Source organism: Sceloporus undulatus, chromosome 1 (assembly GCF_019175285.1).
Source record: "Sceloporus undulatus isolate JIND9_A2432 ecotype Alabama chromosome 1, SceUnd_v1.1, whole genome shotgun sequence".
NCBI lineage: Eukaryota > Metazoa > Chordata > Lepidosauria > Squamata > Phrynosomatidae > Sceloporus > Sceloporus undulatus.
Window position 1 is genome coordinate 165090968 of NC_056522.1, and position 20142 is coordinate 165111109.

Genomic DNA, 20142 nt, shown 5'->3' on the forward strand with positions numbered 1-20142 from the left:
TGAAATTCTGGGATTTGTAGTTTTGTGAAATATATTTAGCCTTCTCTGTCCGAGAGTACTGGTGTCACAACAAATTACAAATCCCAGGATTCCACAGCACGGAGCCATGGCAGTTAACGCAGTGCCAAACTGCTTATTTCTGCAGATGCAGCCCTAGTCTAAGAACCATCACCATCTAGAATGGGGATTGGCAACCTGTAATCTTCTCTGCATTGCAACTTGGACCCACAGCGAAGGCTAAGAGAGATCCACATGTCAAGCAGAGGTGCTGTATCAAGAGCTGACTGAACCACCAGTATTACAAAAGAGGTGCAAATCACTCCCACCCCCTTTCCAGGGGATTATTTCAGATGAGCCCTGGCTCAGGTGCTGGGCAAAAGGGGCATGTTAAGAAACATGCACTAGATCAAATTGTTTGTCCATTTAGAACAGTATTGTCTGTTCTAACTGGCAGCAGTCCTACAGGATTTCAAGCAGAGGTCTTCTCGGCCCTGCTCTGCTACCTCATCCGTTTTATTGGAGATGCCAGAGACCGAACCTAGGATTTTGCCAGTGAGTTTTGTGTTGACTAATCTTATGCAATATGGCAAGCACAATGGTGATAGGAGTTGGCACTGCTGGCAGAGGAAATGTAAGGGTACCTTCCAGTAGGCTGCACCAACATACCCCACACAACAAGAAGTGATGTTATAGAAGCTATTTTTGCCTGGGTGATCCACACAGGACTATTACAAAAAGGGAAGAGAACATTGTCTCTGTTGTGCCTCATCTTGAGAGCCCTGGCAGGTTGGAAGGTGATCTAGGATTTTGAATCAATTAATCAATCCAATAAAATTACCATCATGAGAACATGGAAAGTGTAATTTGATTTTTTGTCATTTTTCTATGATCTGTGTACATACTTATATGATGTATTGACAATGTAAGTGACAGCCATTTCATGTGTGCACAGTGCCCTGTTTTGTTCTCAGTTTGTTTATATAATTGTCCGCTGGGAACACTCCCTCAGAAAATGGTGGAGTCTCTTTCTTTGGAGGTCTTTAAGCAGAGGCTGGATGGCCAACTGTTGGGGGTGCTTTGATTATGAGTTCCTGCATGGCAGAATGGGGTTGGACTGGATGGCCCTTAGGATCTCTTCCAACTCTATGATTCTATTATTTGTGACTATTGTTATGCTCATTCTCAGTCAGACATTCCTCTCTGAGAAGAGTATGCAACCAACTCAGGGGGTGGGTTCAGGTTTATAGGTAATGTAAGCAAGTCTTCACACTCGTATCCACATTTTTGCCATTTTGGGAATGCTTGAGATAAAGTGCAAAATAGGAGCATATTAAATAAAATAACTAGATAAAACTGCTAAATGGTACATGTGGCTTTAGTGTGTTAAAAACTTCACACTGGGGTGGCTAACTGTCTGGGTTGTACTACTTCAGATTACAGAGCAGAACTCATACTATTTGATTCTTTCTATATGAATAAAACATATTTACAGAAAACTAGCATGTCACTGCAGACCAGGCTAGAAACCTAGCTTCTACTGGGACAGAAATAGCACAACTCAGTAGGAGGTTTATTACCTCCATGAGAACTAAGAGTCAAGCTTGTTTTCTAGCTGTGTTTGCCAGCTCTTGTATGCAAATTGCTATTTTGGAAATATGAATTCTTTGTGTTATACCCTCTGGTCCTTCAGGCTGGATGATAACTGAGATTTAAATTGGCAGGTTTATAAATTAAGTCAAAAGTTATAATATAACACATTAACTTCCAGAAATGTTGCCTGTGCTCTGAAAGAATAGGTTCATTACATACTCCTTTGAAGGCGGACTGACACATAATCTGTATAAATCATATTTACTTGGAAAGTCTCACTGATTATTCCCACATTGACATGGCTAAGACTGGGCTTCATCAGTGTTCATTTATTATGGCAGGCCTGTCTTCCACCAAAGCTTGCCAAATTTCTAGTTGTACTAAGAAAAAAAAACCAGGATGATGGTCCGACACTTAAAAGGCCACAATACACGGTTGTTGCGCTCTGTGTGGAATCATGGGTCACAACTTGTGCCGGCCTAGTAATGACAACTAGATGTGTTGTACAAACCTTGTGGAATGGCATGTTGCAAGCCTTTTAAATTATCTCACTAGTTCCTTCATAGACTGGTTTTGGAAAAATTATAAAATTGTCTCCAACCTTTTATTCTCAAACTCTTCCTGCAGAGATTCTAGGTTCAGTGTTTAAAACAGGATAAGATATAAGCAGGTTAGTCATATTTCTTAGTGGGCAAGGGGAGCAAGAGCACTCAGATATATTTCTGAGTGTCCCAATAGCAGCAGTTGTACAAGTGAAAAATACTACAGTCCCAGAACAACAACACAAGGGTTAACTGGAGATTGCCTTCAGATCTGCCTACCCTTCCCTGGGGGGATTGTCACACTGAATTTCTCTAGATAGTAGGGTCCCTCTTTCTTTGAGAATCGCATCCAATGGAAGATGACAATGTAGCTATTTATTTGGCTGTCAGAGATACAAAATCATGGACAAATTCATACCATCTTTTTCAGTGAAGTTCTCAGAGCTCACAGAGAAGTCATCAGTCTCTGTAGTTGAATTGCAGTCCTCTTCAGACAAGCCAGCATCAGTTTGTTCATTTTCAGCCATATTTTTGGTCAAATTGAGAAATACCTGAATAATAACAATATTTAAAAAATAATAATTTTAATTCAGTTACGTTCAGGGTGACCAGACGCCCTCTCTTTCCAGAATATGTCCTACATTTCAACCTCTTTCCAGGATGTATTTCAAAATGTCCTCCATTTTGAACATAGCTAAGAAGCGTGAATTTACATTTGTGTGTTTAGCTTTTATTTTGTAATGTCTTCCATTTTTCTTGAATGTCCTACATTTTGTGGTGTCTTGTCCTCCTTTGTGGTTATGACATCTGGGCACCCCAAACTTTGCTCTCTTAGGATAAACTCTGCTCACTTTTGGGGGAGGGCAGTTCTTCTGCTGCACTGTCCTTTAGAGATATGGAATATGCAAGAAGCAGGTCCATCTGTCCTACTTTACTAAGTTCCACCCACTGTTTGAAGAAATCCTGTATCTGGAGGACTGTGATTTGTATCTGATTTAAATACAGAGAATCCTAAGAAGGGAAAGCAGTGCTGGTGGTGGTGGGGAGGTCTTGAAAATGCACACAAACATTTATCTGCTCAGAGTAATCACAGAGTAACCCGGTCACAAAAATTATGATAAAATGCATTTACTTCTGTTTAAATTATAGTAACCATTTCTAGATTTAAAATGGCTCAAGTTCAACTTATTTGAAGGACCATATCCTCCTTTATGAATCAGCCTGTGTTCAGAGATCTGCTAGGGAGGCTTTTCTCTCTGTCCCACCACCCTCACAGGTACATCTGGTGGGAATACAAGAAAGGACCTTCTCAGTGGTTGCCCCAATGCTTTGAAACTCCCTTCCCAGAAAAGTTAGACTGGCACCCTCCCTACTTTCTTTTCACAGACAAGTAAAGACTTTTCTATCCAACAAGCATTTAATGAGTGCTTGTGTATGGCCCATCTTACACAATGCACTGGATACTGCTAATTGTTGTGCTGGTGTGTGTGTGTGTGTGTGTGTGTGTGTTTTAATGAAATATGCTTTAACCTGATTTTATTTTATTTTTTTCTGATTGCTTAATTATGTTTCAACTTTTTTATCTTGTGGGTTTTAATTATTATTTTTTAAAATTGATGTAAGCCACTTTGAGTCTCAATCTGGGGAAAAGGAGGAATAGAAATAAAATAGATAAATTATAGATTTACACAGACATACACACCAATTCATATACTACTCTTCACTAAAATTATTATCAGGCAGTTCACAAATAACAATAAGAACAGCAACAACACAGCAAAACAACAGTCAGTAAGTCAGCAGGGTAAAAACTGCAGCAATAACAATGAGATATTAACAGCTCAACAAATGTTTAAAAATTGGACGGCACTAACTTCTTCCACAGTGCTGTCTGAAATTCCATAGCAGCCAATATGGAGGTCATTCAAGCCATTGTCCAGACCTCTCAGGAGAGACTGGTAAGCTGACGAGACTTTACTGTTAAACTTAGGAAGCACATAGACAAGTTCCCCAGCAATGTCTTCCTTGAGATAGGCTTCTGGGAGGTGAGACTGGATCATGGCTGTCACCGCAGAGGTATCACATTCATCTGCAAGGCTTAGAGTTGGGCCCTATAGGGAAAGGAAGACACCACAATAAAAACTCAGCATGAGCAATGGCTTTTCAAGACATACCATTTCAATTATGCTAATGAAAGTGCTAATTGGTCTTGAAGTGAGCACCTCAAGCAAGAGCTGCTGTGTGCACATGTACACGCACTAAAATAAAAATCCTATTCTTGTTTAGCAAGTTAATCAAGTAGCATACACATATTTGATTCCTTTTCCTATTCAGGCCATCCATCTTGAATTTTACTGCTTCCTATTGTTGTGTATTCATTGCATCCTCTCAGATACCTATCAGCAGGTGCCATTTCTTCACCTTTCTTCTTAAACAGGTGTTACTGATAGAGAACATACAAGAGTTTGCATACAAATCCCACACCTTTTTCTTAGTAAGGATCAGGTGGTATCCACTGCCAAATGCTTCTTTGAGGTAGAATGGGGACCCACAGCACTTGAGTCCCCCATGTTCCAAGAATGCAATCCTGTCACTCAAGACCTCAGCTTCATCCAAATGATGGGTAGAAAGAATGATGGTTCTGCCTGAAAATACAAAACATGCAGCATGTCTATAATTTGCCCTTAGATCCAGAGACAGCAAGAAGTTTGAGGGAGGGGGCTGGCAGAAACTCTCAGTCACATTGGCAACATCTCCCTTTTAGGAGATAGTTTAAGTTACAGAAAAGCAAACCCAATGGGCCTAAGGCAAGTCAGCAAGTGTTGGCTCTCTGGTTCACCTAACCAGGTACTGGATCAGTTAGTGGGGCCTGTAACACCACACAACACAACACAGTTCAGCTCACACATCTGCGGGCAAATCCTTTGGTTTCTTGGTGATACAGGACATAACATGCTTATAGCTTGGCTGATAGAAATCACAGTTTGAGACCTCTAGCATTAGAACAAATAGTTTCCCCACTAGGCTACTTACCACTTGGTTCATGAGCTTCAATAATGATTCAAACTTACCTTGATCCCCAAATAATGTTTTTAGCACTAGCGTCACAGTATTAAAACACAACTTTTCATACCATCGCTTCAGAAACCTAAGATATCAATTTTTATGCCCATATTACCTTTTCTATTCTTTGATATAATATCCCAAATGCCTCTCCTTGAACACGGATCAACCCCAGTGGTTGGTTCATCTAAGATCACAACCTTTGAACCTCCAAGAAGGGCGATCGATATTGACAGCTTTCTTTTCATCCCTCCTGATAAAGAGCCAGCCAGTTTGTGACGATGGTTGTATAATCCTGTTTCCTTCAAACTCCTTCAAAACAGGAACCAGAAAAATGAAATAAATTTGTTCACTTGTGTTTAACTCAGAAAAAAAGACCCTATACATATTAAACCATTACCACAAATGGAAGACTAATTCCTCAGATCTGGAAGAACTATGATTTAACACTTCTTTTGGACTTGGGTTCCTTTATTTTTCTTTTAAGAGTTTTCAGAATTTTTGGCCAACAAGATAAGGGCAAAGGGCTCAGAGCTATTGTTTGGAATTGCAATGGGAGATCCAAATGTATACTTGGCCTGTTTCCCAGCCCCAGTGACACAAAGCAACTACAAACCCATTTTGAATGGACAGTGAAACCTGATTTATGTTTCTAAAGTGACACAAAGCAGCCTTAAAAACTGTGCAGTAAAACTAAACAAAAATGACAATAATAAATGAGGGAAAACAGCAGTACAAGAGCTATTGTTCATGGCAAAAGGAATATGCTTGCATTGGAGTAATATGATGAAATATCTGTATCAGTATTTCAGTAGGCCAGCAGTATGATCTGTTACCAGAACTGCTCTGTGAAATGAGCCAAGGACACAGTCTGGCACAAAGTTAGGGCAGAGTTTGAATGCTGGTCTCCTGAGACATAGTCCAACATTCAAATTACTACACCACACTGGTTCTCTATGAGGCGTTACAAACCGCTGCTTTGCGGCAGTCTCCCGGCACTGCTGTTTGCTCCACAAGGTAGCCGTCGCAGCCAAACCGCGCAGCTCCCTTACGGAGCAAAAAAGAAGCTCCAAAATGGAGCTGCTTCTGGCGTTGCACACATGATGTCACGAGGCGCCAATGGCGCACTCGCGACGTCATTAGCGCCACACAACGTGTGAACACACAGCGTCCGTTACGTCAAGATGGTGGCGGTCGTGTGGAAAGGCCGCCGCAATTTGTTACAGACAGAGTCCGTAACAGGAAGAGGGGCGTCGGGAAGAGATGCCCCTTTTTTAAACTGGGACGTCCTGAGGACGTCCCACGTGGCAGTTTGTAACCCGCCTATGTAATTCTGCATATTTTTTAAACAGTCTTGCATAAATGATCACCAGAGATTTCTTCCTCCCTGAAACAGGTTATGGCCCATTTTGATGTAACTGTGCAATTCTCACTTGCAGTTCCCACACAAAATGTAAGGATCATAGGAATGAAGAGAAAGTTGCATTCCCTGCCCCTCTCCTTTTTGTCACTCTGATGTACCTGTCTATTTCCTCCAGCAATTCCTGCTTGCTCCAGTGGGGTACCTTGATGTAGCCATATAAAAGTAAGTGCTCCTTTGTGGTCAGGTAACTAAATAGTACATTGTGCTGCATGCATATCCCCATGTTTTTCCTTATAATATCTTGGTCACTTCTGATATCTTTACCATAAACAAATATAGTGCCCGATGAAGCTGGAAACAGACCAGTTAGAATAGATCTACAATAAGGAAGAAATGAGGAGAAGATTAGATCAAGAATCAGTTCCTGCACCCATGCTCTTCCAATCCCTTAGCCAAAAGAAGCATGGCTGCTTTCCTCCTTATCATGGAATCCTCTACAAACCTTATACAACACCAAAATCTATACAGGACTCACCTTTGAAATAATGTAGCCCTCACTCAACAGCAATCTGGTAACTAGTGGAGAGGCACATTGACTTAAGAGGGGGGCTATATTGTAGTTCTATTTGTGCAGAACTTTACAATGCAGTATCTCAGTCAAAATGTTCAAATTAAAAATAAATATTTTAGAAACAAAAATAATTTGGCTATTTCATGGTTTTGAAAAAGGAATGCTCTTCTGTTGTGCCAAACTTTCATTTAACCTCTGCCCACCAATCACTTTAGTGTCAGAAAGGCAAGCCCAACAGGGTGATCTGTACATCCTATTCTAAAATCTATTCCAGTTATTTGACCATAGATACAGTATATCTACAAAACTGGAATTCTAATGACATTTGGGCAGAACATGATTTTCATACCATCTGGCAAAGCTGGAGCAAGCTGCCCCAGCGGATTTCTGCTCCTGCAGCCTCACGGAGTCTTAGGCCTGCTGGGCATTGATGGTACTATAGTGCACAGTGTTACTTGAAGTTGTTACTGCAGGTCATTCTCCCACTATGTGTATCAGACAACAGGCCTAGCTGCTGCAGTGTCCAATAATAGTAATTCAACAAAATGAAAAGCTTTAGCAAATGTTACTGCTTATACATCTTCTGGCCTGAGAGCAGAAAAATCCTTTAAATGTTCTTGTCAGTAATGACAAGAAATCTATTTTCATTTGTGAAGGAGAAAAAGACCTGCTGAGACAGATAAAGCGCTCTGAAAGTATAGGGTATAAAATAATTTCAAAAAGCAGATCTCAAAGACAACATCCAATCCCACTAAAGTATAAAAATGCCACATATTTTATCACTTATCTTCACAAGCCACAAAAGCTGTATTTTTTGTAGTCCTCCGCAATGCCTCTTCAAAGGGAACTTACATAGTGGTAGTTTTTCCAGCTCCATTGTGACCCAGCAATGAAGTGATGTTTCCTTCATAAAAATTCAGGCTGAGATTCTGAACAGCTGCTTTGGATTCATAGATCTTTGTTATTCCATGAAGAGAAACTCCCACTTTTAAGTGGTTAGGTTCAGGTTCAAGGTTACAAGGTAAAGCACTCTGAACATCTGTAAAACAACAAGAGCAGGAAAAATGATTGGTTTGTACTACTTGAGTCAGTGAGAAATTTCACTTGAGCTACATGCACACCTTTCAGCAAAAGACAACAGATGAAATAAGACCAATTACTTAGTTACACATATGTAAATAAGCAATGTTTTCTGACCCCATCGCTCAAGCCCACCTTAACAGCCAGAAGTCACATCAAGCAAAGGAGGTCTGCTCAGTTGCTGATCAGGGCACAAGGAGGGTGGCATTTTCAGCCACATTTTACCCAGAGAGTGAGGCTGGTATGAGTAATTGACAGAGGTCTTGTTGCAACTCCTCATAGTTTGCCACAGTCTTGCTAGCTAGTGGGAGGCAGCTGAAAAGGTAATCCTCCTTGGACCCTGTTCGGCAAGTGAGCAGACCTCCTTTTTTTGCTCTTGGATGTTAAGTTGGGCTGCTACTCACAATTGCATCTGAGGAAGTAAACTGAAGTCTATGAAAGCTCATGCTGCCAATGTCTTGCTTTCAGTTAGTCTCCAAGGTGCTACAAGATCTCTCTATGTACTGATTCGGCTAACACGGCTATATCTATGAACATGGAACAGTTATTGATCCATCACTCAAGATTATGAATCCATAACTGAAATACAGAATGCCAGTGCAGACCTGCATCAATGTGGATGGTCACTAGAGCTGTGTCTGTAGTTTCTTATATAGAGGGGCTTATGTTGTATATGCATAAGTTGTCAAAAGGAAAAATAGAAACATTGCTGTCTGAAGAAATACTAAACCTCAAATGAGATGGCACATACATGGTCGCTGTTGTTCTGTGCTTTCAAATTGTTTCTGACTTATGGTGACCCAAAGGTGGAGCTATCACAGGGACTTCAGGGGCTGAGAGTATGTGATTCACCCAAGGTCACCCAGTGGGTTTTCATAGTCAAGCAGGGAATCAAACCCTGATTTCCAGAGTCATAGTCCAGTCCTCAAACCACTGTATCATGCTGGCTCTCCACATCCATAAACTTAAAACTAAATAATTTCTCTTTCAGATATCTTTGAAGAAACAAGTCTCTCATTCAGCTTTCAGACTTAGAAAGTCCTTTCAATTTTACAAAGGAGGTTAGCCAATGAATTTCCTCTTACTTATGTTGCCTAAATGTGTAACATAAACATCCCAAATGCAAGCGGCTTGAGGAGTATTTCAGTTTCAACTGTGAACCTTCAGTCTCAAAGATAGTTGTTGGGTTTTGTGGCGGTGGCACAGCAATATCAGGTAAATGCATCTAACAAATTATATTCTCCACATTTAATAATCTGTAATACCTACACATTTTTTCAGGAAACTCTGGCTGCTTTCTGAAGAAGAAATCTGTGAAAAAATAGCCTTTTGCCTTTCCACTCCACAATGGACTGTAACCATACTGCTCTGCCCAGTAAGATGGAAGGAAAGGAAAATACCACGGCATTGCCATGCCATACTTTCCTGTAATTTAAAAATAAAAGGAAAGAAAGCAAAAGTGAGAGATTTCTTTAAAAGTTAAGTCCCCCCCCCAAAAAGTTTGCTCCACAATAGGTGGACTTTTTAATACTTTTAACATGATCTTTTTTCATTTCAGGCCAAAAGAAACTAATAGTATGAGTGTAATGTGATCCCAAAATATTTTTAGGCATTTTCTGCAGCTTTGATGAGCATCCTGTTCCCTTAGCTCTCTGAATGGGATTAATATACTTAAGGTAGATCCACATTGTCCTTAGTGACCCATGTGGATGCCACTAGGACATGAGTGGGAATCATGCCACCCTCTAGAGGTTCTTGCACTGTTGATCCCAGCAATCCCATCCAACATAGCCAAAGAGAGAAATGTTGGCAGTCTGATGCCTGCTGTACAACATCAAACTAATAACATAAAACCCGATAACAGAACAAGCAAGTATTTTATGGAGTGTTCCCTCTAACTTGCATATGAAAGCAATACCAAAGAATGAAAGTGCATGTTAGATCAGCACTGCAATACCACCAAAAATGATTACCCTGTGGTGATCCCAATACCAATTTGAGTCAGTTTGCTTCCTGTGGCAAAGAAGAAGATACTGGATTTTTTCGTTCCATTGGCCTGACAACTGTACCTTACTTCAGCACTGAAAATGGGACAGTATCCTTCAGCATAGTTAAGAACAACTTTCCCATTTAGGGGGATGGAGGTACACACAATTCTTGATTTTCCACCTAAGGTAGCTGGCTCACTTTGCCCAGTGTTAGGACTCGCCCAGCCTTCTTAGCTATAACACTTGTAATAATAACAGCATGAGTTACCTCCTTCTTGTAGAGACCCCCTACACCAGTGGTTCTCAACCCTCCTAATGCCGCAACCCTTTAATAGAGTTCCTCATGTTGTGGTGAACGCCAACCATAAAATTATTTTTGTTGCTATTTTATAACTGTACTTTTGCTACTGTTTTCCAAAGGATTGGTTTTATTGTCCTCCCAGTAGTGACTACAGTACAAGTTTGTCCATCATTTGTCCATCTAACACAGTTTTAATAGCTAAATGATCTCCTTGAAGTCTATTAGCGTTCTGTTTTGGGTTGTAATAGCCTGTTTGTATTAATCGTCTGTTCTACTTACCTGGAAAAACTTTTCTGATGTACCAGCCCAGGATTAAATATATAAAAGAGTCTATTAGAATTAGCCAGCACATCCAGCCAAAATTGGTGTCGTCTCCTGACATAGGTGAGCTATACATGTTATCCCACTGCAGACCTATTAAAAATGAATGAGAGAAAGAGAGAGAGAGAGAGAAAGAAAGCACAATTATTGCTTTTGATAATGGACCAGATTGTATCAAGACGACCCAGAAATCTATTCCTTAGAAAGGATACATACCATGATATGAGGTTACTATATATATAAAGAAGTGTTGATAGAGTTGTCTTAGATGACAAAAAGAGTCCAGGAAGTTTCGTTTGTCAGTTTATTTTGCTTGTTTACTTGTTTGTTGTTAAGATTGTTGTTATTGGTATTTGCTATGTTTAAGCCTAGATTTTTGTTTGTGTTCACGTTGATAGTGTATTTGTATGTAAATTTTGTAATTTTATTGTGTGGATGGTTTTAATAAAATACAATAAAATGCTTAAAAAGAAGAAGAAAGAACACATACCAATGCCCTGTTCTTCATAGCGGGATATATACTGGCTTGCATAGCAGAATGCCGTTGGAGACAACAGGCTCTGGAAAAAAGAAGGGAAGATGGAATAAAGCTATTGAAATATTTGCATACAAATACCTAAATGAACACATGTAAACTGTACAGATTTTAGAGAAATACAAATAAAGGAAATAAAAGTATGCAGCACAATTCATCTAAGGATGAAAAGGTATTTAAGAAAAGAACAGTGCAAGAAGAGGAAAACAGCAGGAAATAATTTCTGAGCAAGAGAATACAAATAAAGCTTTTATCTCCTCTTGTCTTCTTCCAACAGCTGAAGACATTGGGTTGGATCTAGGCCCTATCTTCTTTCACTGGTGGAAGGACTCCACTCATGGAAGACTTTTCTTGATTTTGGGAGACTTCCCACCCATCTAGTTTGCACTACAACTCATCCCATCCAGCAAGGTCTCCCAATCCTCTGTGAAGCTTTTTGTGGGTTTTTCGAGCTATGTGGCCATGTTCTAGAAGAGTTTATTCCTGACGTTTTGCCAGCCACAGATGCTGGCGAAACATCAGAAATAAACTCTTATAGAACATGGCCACATAGCCTGAAAAACCCACAAAAAACTATGGATGCCGGCCATGAAAGCCTTCGACTTCACCTCTGTGAAACATTTTCAGCAGGCAAACTGGGGCTGAGGCTGGGGCAGTGTATCCACCCTGGGTTCTTGTCCAGATTTTAAAGGAACTACCCAAAGTTCAGGACCCTACCTTCCAAATATTTTTAGCACCTTGGACTGCTCCTTTCATGTTCAGATAAAACGTCAGAGTGGATTCACTGACCCACTGATATGGGGGCCACTATCTACCATTGGCTGTGGGAGGGAGTGGGTAGGGAGACTTTCTCCCTCCAGCACAAACGCAATTAGGATCCAATCCAATATATCTATGTCTCATTCTATCTTCACTTCAATCCTGAAAGATGAGTTACAAGACAACAAGAGTAAAACTGAACAAGCCACTGAATGAGCATGAAGTTCAAGCTGGTTGGAATGTAGCAGCCCACATCCAACCCAAAAGTCACTCTGCCAGTGACTCCTTAGTTTACCCTTTCTTAATTAAGAATGAAAAAAAAACTGTATAAGTGGTATCTTAATGCTACTTCTATGAGAAAGACCCCATGTACTTGGCCCCTAACCATGTGGCTGGGTTACATGAATGTTGCCCCAGGAATATGGAAGCTACTAATTTAATGTAAAACCAAGCACAATGCCAATGAGGAAACATGTTTCTTTCATTTAGATTGTATCTTTCTGTCAAAGAGAATCCTTTGATCTTCATAACAATTCTATGATGTAGATGGAAGTGAAGGCACTAGCATGGCTAGCTTACTCACTTTCACAGTATTAAAGATTTAAAGTTGGGTTTCATGTGTCCAAGGTGTAACCATTAGGGCACATTGGCTTTCACTGGAACAACTTGAATTTGAACAAATTCAACACAGTGGGGGTGGGCAGTGTTTACTCTAATACAGAATTAATGCACTAACACTCTTGTTTTTGGATGCGATCATCCAAAGACATCTATAAATAAATTATTGGTACCTGTATCATTTGATCACCATGGCCCAAAACAGATGGGCCAAAAACACTGCCTTTGGGCCAATACAGGGGTATTCAGATGATGCATGCCACCAGATAAGGGTGAAGCCACCCCAAGGCTGCCTAAAGTAGCCGAAACCCAGTGCAAAAAGGAACACACAAAAAAGCGCTCCATGCTTGGCAGTCTATTACAGACCATGGCAGTGGCTGGCTTCAGGGCCACAGTGTCTGGTTACTGTGGTTCTGTGCTGAATGGGGAGCGATCAGGGTGGGAGCGGCCTCTGGAAACTCCTTTTGCCCCATCTGCTTGAGGCCTATTTCTGTCTTTTTGATGATCCTCATCTGTCAGTACAACTACATATACAATTTATTTAATCTATTCTGTTGACTCTGGAAAAATACCTTCCCATATTTATTTTAGACATCACTTGATTAAGTGCTAGGTGAACAAGGTAATACAGTATTTAGAAAAAACAATGGTTTTAGTGGAGAAGAACATAGTTTAGTAGCAGTGAACTTTTCATATATGTACTAAGTCCTGGTCCAGTACATGGCATCCCCATCCCCCCAAAAAGCTGGCAGTGACCTTTTTCTGAAATGCTGGAAAGTTTCAGTCAGTCAAAATCTAGACCAACCATCTGACTATTACTTTCATATCTTGTTGTGTGGTAGCTCCTTAGACATTAGTCATTTCCTAGATGAAAACACCCATTGCTATTGTCTAATAGTAAAACAAGCCAACAGGTTGACCACAGATGGAAATTAAGTTGTAAATGTCCCTTTTCCCAGTATCTTAATACACAGAGAAATTTACCAGTAAACTCTTCACTGAGAAGCTCACGTGATTCTCAACAACGTAGAGGACCATGAAAGGGAAAAAGGTCAGGATGTAGACAAGGCAAGCGACCAAAGCGGCAATGTTAGTGTTGTTGAAGAAGACACTGATGAGGTAGCACATGGCTATGATGGAGAAGCTGTAGTCCACGAGGTACAAGAACAAGATCACAACATTTATTTTGGGGAGGACATTCCCAGCTTTGAAGATAATAATCAGAAATATGATAGTAATCAGGAGGAATGTGGCACATTCGATGAACCAAGCAAAGAAGTGGCTGCTGGAATTGACACCCATCATCTTCATATACTATAGAGAAGAAATAAAAGAAACATACACTCAGTTTAGTTTAAATATGTCTTACAATGTGCTGTGTCCCTCTACCAAGCCAATTTTTGTAGACTTCCTTCTGTCCCCACCACTAAGTCCAGTTTGAGTTGCTTCAGTGTAGGTTTTTGTTTATTTGTTGATCTCTTTCTCTCTCTTGTTCTTTCTTTTATAAGAGAAAAACTTGTTAGCTTCCTTGCCCATTTTCAAAGTGCACAATTTAATGGTGTTATTCAATTTATGCTTTGTTTGCATGTATCCCACCACAATCTAAAGAAAGTGTTGAAATATATACATTTTATGCACTGCTCAGATGTGCACATTATCAGACAGTTTCCAAACTGTGGACACCTCACAAATGCCTTACCTTAGGTTTTTCTAGGACAGGCTTGTTAAGATGGGGGTAAAATATTCTGTTCAAAACAGAAAAGGAAGACGATGCTAATTTCATGTTTAGTTTTGGAGGCCTTAAGAATTACAGCACCGCTTATCCTTTTATTGGGACCAGCCGACTGAATAAATTATGCATCTCCCTTTAAAATACAGTTTCTTTGGGCTCTGGATTGAACACATATTATTTGAAGATTATAAAGGCAGATATTCTAAAATGGAGATGTTGACAGTATGGTTGAATGCTATTTTGCTCCATTCATCTTCAGTGCTATGCAGTTTTGTAGTAATGCAGAGCACACCCACCTACCCACAATTCTCCTAGCCTTTCCACACATTACATTTACAGTACAGAACCACTCCAGTATATGGCACAAAAGTAACACTAGAAGCCTTGTGGTGCACAGCAGCAGCTTATGTCCACCCAGGATAAAGGCTGGCATGGATACTACAGTTAATCACTGGAGGACTGACACCATGCTTTTCTTACTGGGCCATTTTCTCTGCTTAAGCTGTGGGGTTTATTAAATTGTTAATGAAGATTCTGGAAGTCCCAATCATGTTTAGAAAACCCAGTCATGAACAAATCACAGCAATCAGTCTGTACACTACAATATTTTTTGTACAAACAGCTCATTTTTAAAACAAACATCTGCTAACTTGACAATAGCTGGGCTAAGGCAACAACTGATTCTACGGAGTGTATACTGCAGGTTTTCATTGACTACTGAGGCAAAGAATTACACGAACCCTTTGCTTCACTGGTGCAAGTTCAGTTTGAAAACTAAATCAAGTTAAGGTACAGAAAAGATTTTCACATTGATCGCTCTGCTATCTCATAGGAAATCTAATCTTGCACATGCCTCAGAGCCCAATCAAGAAACAGCCTGAAAAAAAATTGGTATGCAAGAGTCTGGGAATGTAGAATCATCTTAGGAGGACCAACTCCAAAGCAAATACATTCGTATTTATGATGCATATAATGATGTACATAAATTATGGATATAAATAATGAGCAGCTCCCAATCACTGATTTGATTAGATTAATCATCTTTGCTCTGTTCTTATCTGTAGCCTATGGCTCTGGATGAGGCTATAATCCAGAGAATGAAAGCATTCATTTTTGGACTACAACTCCCAGTATCCTCCAGGCAGCATAGCAGCAACCACGTTGGCTGTTGAATTCTATGGGTCTGAAAGTTCATAACTTCTGTCAGTACTGTACTCAAAAGGTGCAAAAAAAAGTGTTGGGGATGTTCTCCTCTTGGCTTTTCCCTCTAAGCACAACTGCTGAAGGTCATCAAATTTAAGGAGCATCAGACTGTAAACTTCTTATGGCAGGGTCTCATCTTTTAAATGGGACAGCCAGCATGACACGGTTTGAGCACTGGACTACAATTCTAGAGATCCAAGTTCATTTCTCTGTTGGGCCATGGAAATCCACCGGGTGACCTTGGGTGAGTCACACACTCTGCACCCCAAAAAACCCTGTGATAGGTTTGCCTTAGGGTCTCCATAAGTCAGAAATAATGTGAAGGCACACAACAATAACAATGTATTTTAATTATGGCCCTGGAAAATGTCATAGGCAGCAATTACAGTGTGCAAAAGAAATACATGATTAAGACTATGGTTGTTGGGAGAGGATCTCTTGGGAGAAGTCCTGTCTACTAGAAAATTAGAGATCTTTTGGGAAGGTGGACACCAGCTGTGCTTATAACAGAATGACCCCAGAGCATTTGGTATGCAGTAAATAGATCCCTCTGTTGCAAATGCAACTGGCACCCACTCTTCCTGGTCTCAGCTCTACAGGTGACTGCAAAAGTACCATATGGGGCATGATTTGGGACTGCTCTGGCTGGGCAGCTACCAAGGAGGAAAAACAGTAGTGTCACACCAGTCATGGCCCTAGCAGGTGGACCTCCAGAATTTACTATGTAAGACCATTTTGTTATATTCAAAATGCTAAGGTCCACTGGAAGTGGTTTGAACCTGCTCTCAACAAGTTGAAGAATACAGGATTTAAGGAATCCCATATGGTCCCAATGTAGGTCTAGACTTCAAGCACCTACATATGGAACATCCTGTTCAGAATGGGACACCTAGGAAAGACTCTGGAAGAGGTACTACAGCAAGGAAATTTGGAATAACAACTCACCAGTGTTTAAGCTGAAGAGAAAAAGAACAGTAAAATGAAACAAATCAAAAGGCTTTTGTTCTGGCAAACCTATTCTTCTATAGCTACCCACGAGTCTGCTTCCCTATATTTTTGGAGGACTAGCAATATCCACTGAAGTTTGCAGTCCTGTGGACAATCTAATTCCTTCTTTTAAGAAATTAAGTCTGTAGTGATGAGACTGCATTGCAAAAGCAGCATCTATAGTCTTATTCAGTAGCCGTTCTCAATGCATTTGCCTGTATAAATTGTTTGGAGAGCAGGTCAGAGGATAGGGTTTTTTAAATAAGTGGCTTATCTGTCAGCCTTTGAGAACAAGTTACATGGGAGCTGTTGTTGCTAAGGGACACTGTATACTGGATCCTTCTCCCCCCAGGCAATCCAATTTCATAAGGCTAATAAGCAGGTACAGCTGCAAGGTATGGTGAACACTCAAAACTTTAGACTACCTCATAAAGCCTCAGGTCTTTTTCTTGAACAAGCTTCTTCACAAAAGCGGCAATGAAAAGTATCCAGGCAGCCATCAGTGTAAATGGGAGAGAGAAGGTCACACTAATCAGGAACCTGCAAAAAGCAAAGCAATTATTTAACTGAATGTAAATATGTTGGCTTAGGGAAATATAATTAACTTGATTTTCAAAATAAAAGCCTTTGAATACTACAAAAATGTTTTCCCTGAAAACATGGACTATAACTCAAAAACATTTGGATCATCTAGGAAACAGTAAACAGAAAAAAATGTCTTGTTATAAGGCAGAAAATGACAGCTAATGATTTTCAGATCTCATAGGCCTTGTACTGACCCAAGTTGAACTAAGCGGGCCTTCATATATTCTTGGAACATTATCAAACTCAGACTAAAATTTTCTGAGAAATGAGGTCCATACGTAAGATATATGGGAGCCAGTGTGGTGTTGAAGTTTGGGCACTGGAGTAGGACTGCAAGATGATGGTTTGAATTTCATCGCACCATGGAAACCCACTGCTGACCTTACAGGAAGGAACGTCATACCTTCTCTGAATATATGCCAAGAAATAGGGTTGCCATAAGTTAGAGTTGACTTGAAGACATGAACAACAAAAGATAATTATTGAAAAAGGTCACTTGACTTATAGGTCCACAATAAAGTTTATGTCTAAAAATCAGTTAGAGTTAGAGGTTAAGCCACCCTTAAAACAAAGCAATATGGAATTTCTTATTTCTTTTTCTGCTACTAACCTATACCATACTTATTAAGTGATTAGAATTAATGGAAACAAATGAAACATGATATAAAAGTAAATGTCAATTAAAAGAGAAAACTTTACTTTTACCATCCATAAAGAGCTTGTCACTCTTCTGGAGGCAATGAACAAAAAAGGACAAGGGCTTTTTGTCAAGAGGAGAAGCCTAGTTCAATATCTGTCTAACATTAAAATATTTAATGAGGTATACTAAGTGTATCTAGATAACATCTGGATACACAGACACAGAACTGAGCTGATAAAATTGTAAACCTAAATATATTTATATGGAGCTATGTTCCAATGAAATGGAACTTGGGCATTTTTGACAAAGCCTAATTAATACACTAATTTGTATAGTTAACATTGGATATGGATCCATTGGTGAACAAAACAATTACGGTAGGCCTAAAGCCAGTGTCTTATGAACACAGAAACAGCAAACACTGTGTTACTAAAACACTATATGATAGATAGCTGTGTAGTAAAAATGATGCTATTCTTCAATTTAAGAAATGGACAAATAAATGTTACGGGATGCAGTTCCCATCTTCAAAATAGGTGGGAGTTTTGAATTAAAGTTTATACTGACTTGTCTTCTAAAAGTATGAAATAGCTGAAAAGAAACTATGTGCATTCAGTTTGTCAAATTTTCTATGCTTTAAATCAAAGTTCAAATGCTCATTGGGTTCAAATAATCAAACTGTAGTTTTAATAGACCTCCCAACTTAGATTGCAACCCATGATATGAAGGTCTCATTTATCCATGGTTTGTCATAGGTAACTGTGATTTGATCAAAGTGGGAAATATTCAATTCCTAATGAAACTAGCAACGTTGAAACCATTTTCTTGTCCCACTAAGATATGAAAGACTCTACAGTCATGGCCCAGTGAAAGACTTACATGTCTTTATTGTAGCAAGGGTAGGGTGTAGCCTGAACTTGGACAGCTATTTCTTCAGCACTTTTTCCAGTCTGTAATTCAATTATTGCTCTATCAATGCTGTCTTGGATGTAGACAAATGCTCGACTGTAGATCTGGCTCTGTGATGCTGAATTATGTGGGCCCATGGTCCAGATTTTTTCCCGTATTCTTCTTGTTGTTTGGGAAATCTTGCTGCTCATGCGAATGGTGTAATTGACTAGGGGTGGAAGGGAAATTTCACCAGGAATTGCTCTCTCTTCTCTTGTCCTGTTTGATGGCAACTTGAAAATGACACCTTTAAAAATTGAGAAAGAGAGAGAATTTTGACCTTTCCAGATCTACTGACATATGGTAAAGAGCAAGAGAAAAATGTATAACAACTTTTAAAATGTTGGGATGCAAACAGACCTGTGTGCGCATGTGCCTTCAAGTTGCCTGTCAACTTAGGGACACCCCATTAATTTACTAGGGCTTACTTAGGCAAGGAATTCTCAGAGGTGGCTTTGCCAGTTCCTTCTTCTGAAGTATAGACTACAGCAGCTGGTAATTATTGACCATCGCCCGTCAAAGTATTAACAAGGGATCAGACCCTGCTTAGCTTCCAAGATCAGACAGGAACTGTACTTTTAGAGTATTTAGTCTGCTATGCAAGCATACCTACAAACAGGAGTCAACACAGTTTTTCTAAGCTTGGTTTCCTCAACCCTCCATCTTAGCCTTTACTCCTCAAAAGACATCCATATTTCTTGTAAGGCCAACAAAGATTTCCTTTCTGCTTCCCTGACTCTCTATAGCTTCAGGCAGAATGTTTGCCTTTTCATTTTTTTCAAGTACCTTACAAGTTTGTTGATTAAACATTTGTTCAGCAACAATTAAATTAAAAAAGCCCAACAATCTGAGGCTCAGGGGAACACATTCCCAGTGTGTTGCCCAGGGTCATTCTACCACATATGGTGGAACGACACAGCTATTTAGACACTGTGGAATCAAATAGGCCATTACAGCATTATAATTAACTATCAGATCTTAAAATCCTTTCCCTATAAAATCTCTTCCCTTTTAAAAATTTTTTGATGAGACCTTAAAGAAATTATTCAGGTAGAGCTTATTACTTGGGAAATACATTGACTAAGCAGTAACACTAAAATTGGAGTGGGTGGGATTTGCTTTGATACAGAAAGGATGGCATGGAAATAACAACATCAGAAATATATGCAATTAAAAAGTAATTTTGGCAGCCCAAAGATTTTGCTTCATTTTTAAAATATCCTTCCACACTCAGCATAAATCGACTCAAAATAAATTGTCCTGTAGTGATCTGATCACTAAAGCTTAGGTCCAGTGCTGAGCTTACGGAGATCCAC

General features: G+C 39.7%; 1 protein-coding gene across 1 annotated transcript in view; it reads right to left on the reverse strand.

The window, feature by feature from the left end:
• The window catches only part of ABCA12 (ATP binding cassette subfamily A member 12), a 144452-nt gene that overhangs the window by 46247 nt on the left and 78063 nt on the right, over nt 1-20142 (reverse strand). Inside the window, 12 exon segments of the mRNA XM_042457768.1 lie at nt 2551-2683; nt 4007-4243; nt 4617-4777; nt 5311-5507; nt 6717-6935; nt 7982-8168; nt 9479-9634; nt 10778-10912; nt 11310-11379; nt 13716-14045; nt 17079-17193; nt 18758-19073. Of these exon segments, the coding sequence (XP_042313702.1) occupies nt 2551-2683; nt 4007-4243; nt 4617-4777; nt 5311-5507; nt 6717-6935; nt 7982-8168; nt 9479-9634; nt 10778-10912; nt 11310-11379; nt 13716-14045; nt 17079-17193; nt 18758-19073 (2256 nt within the window).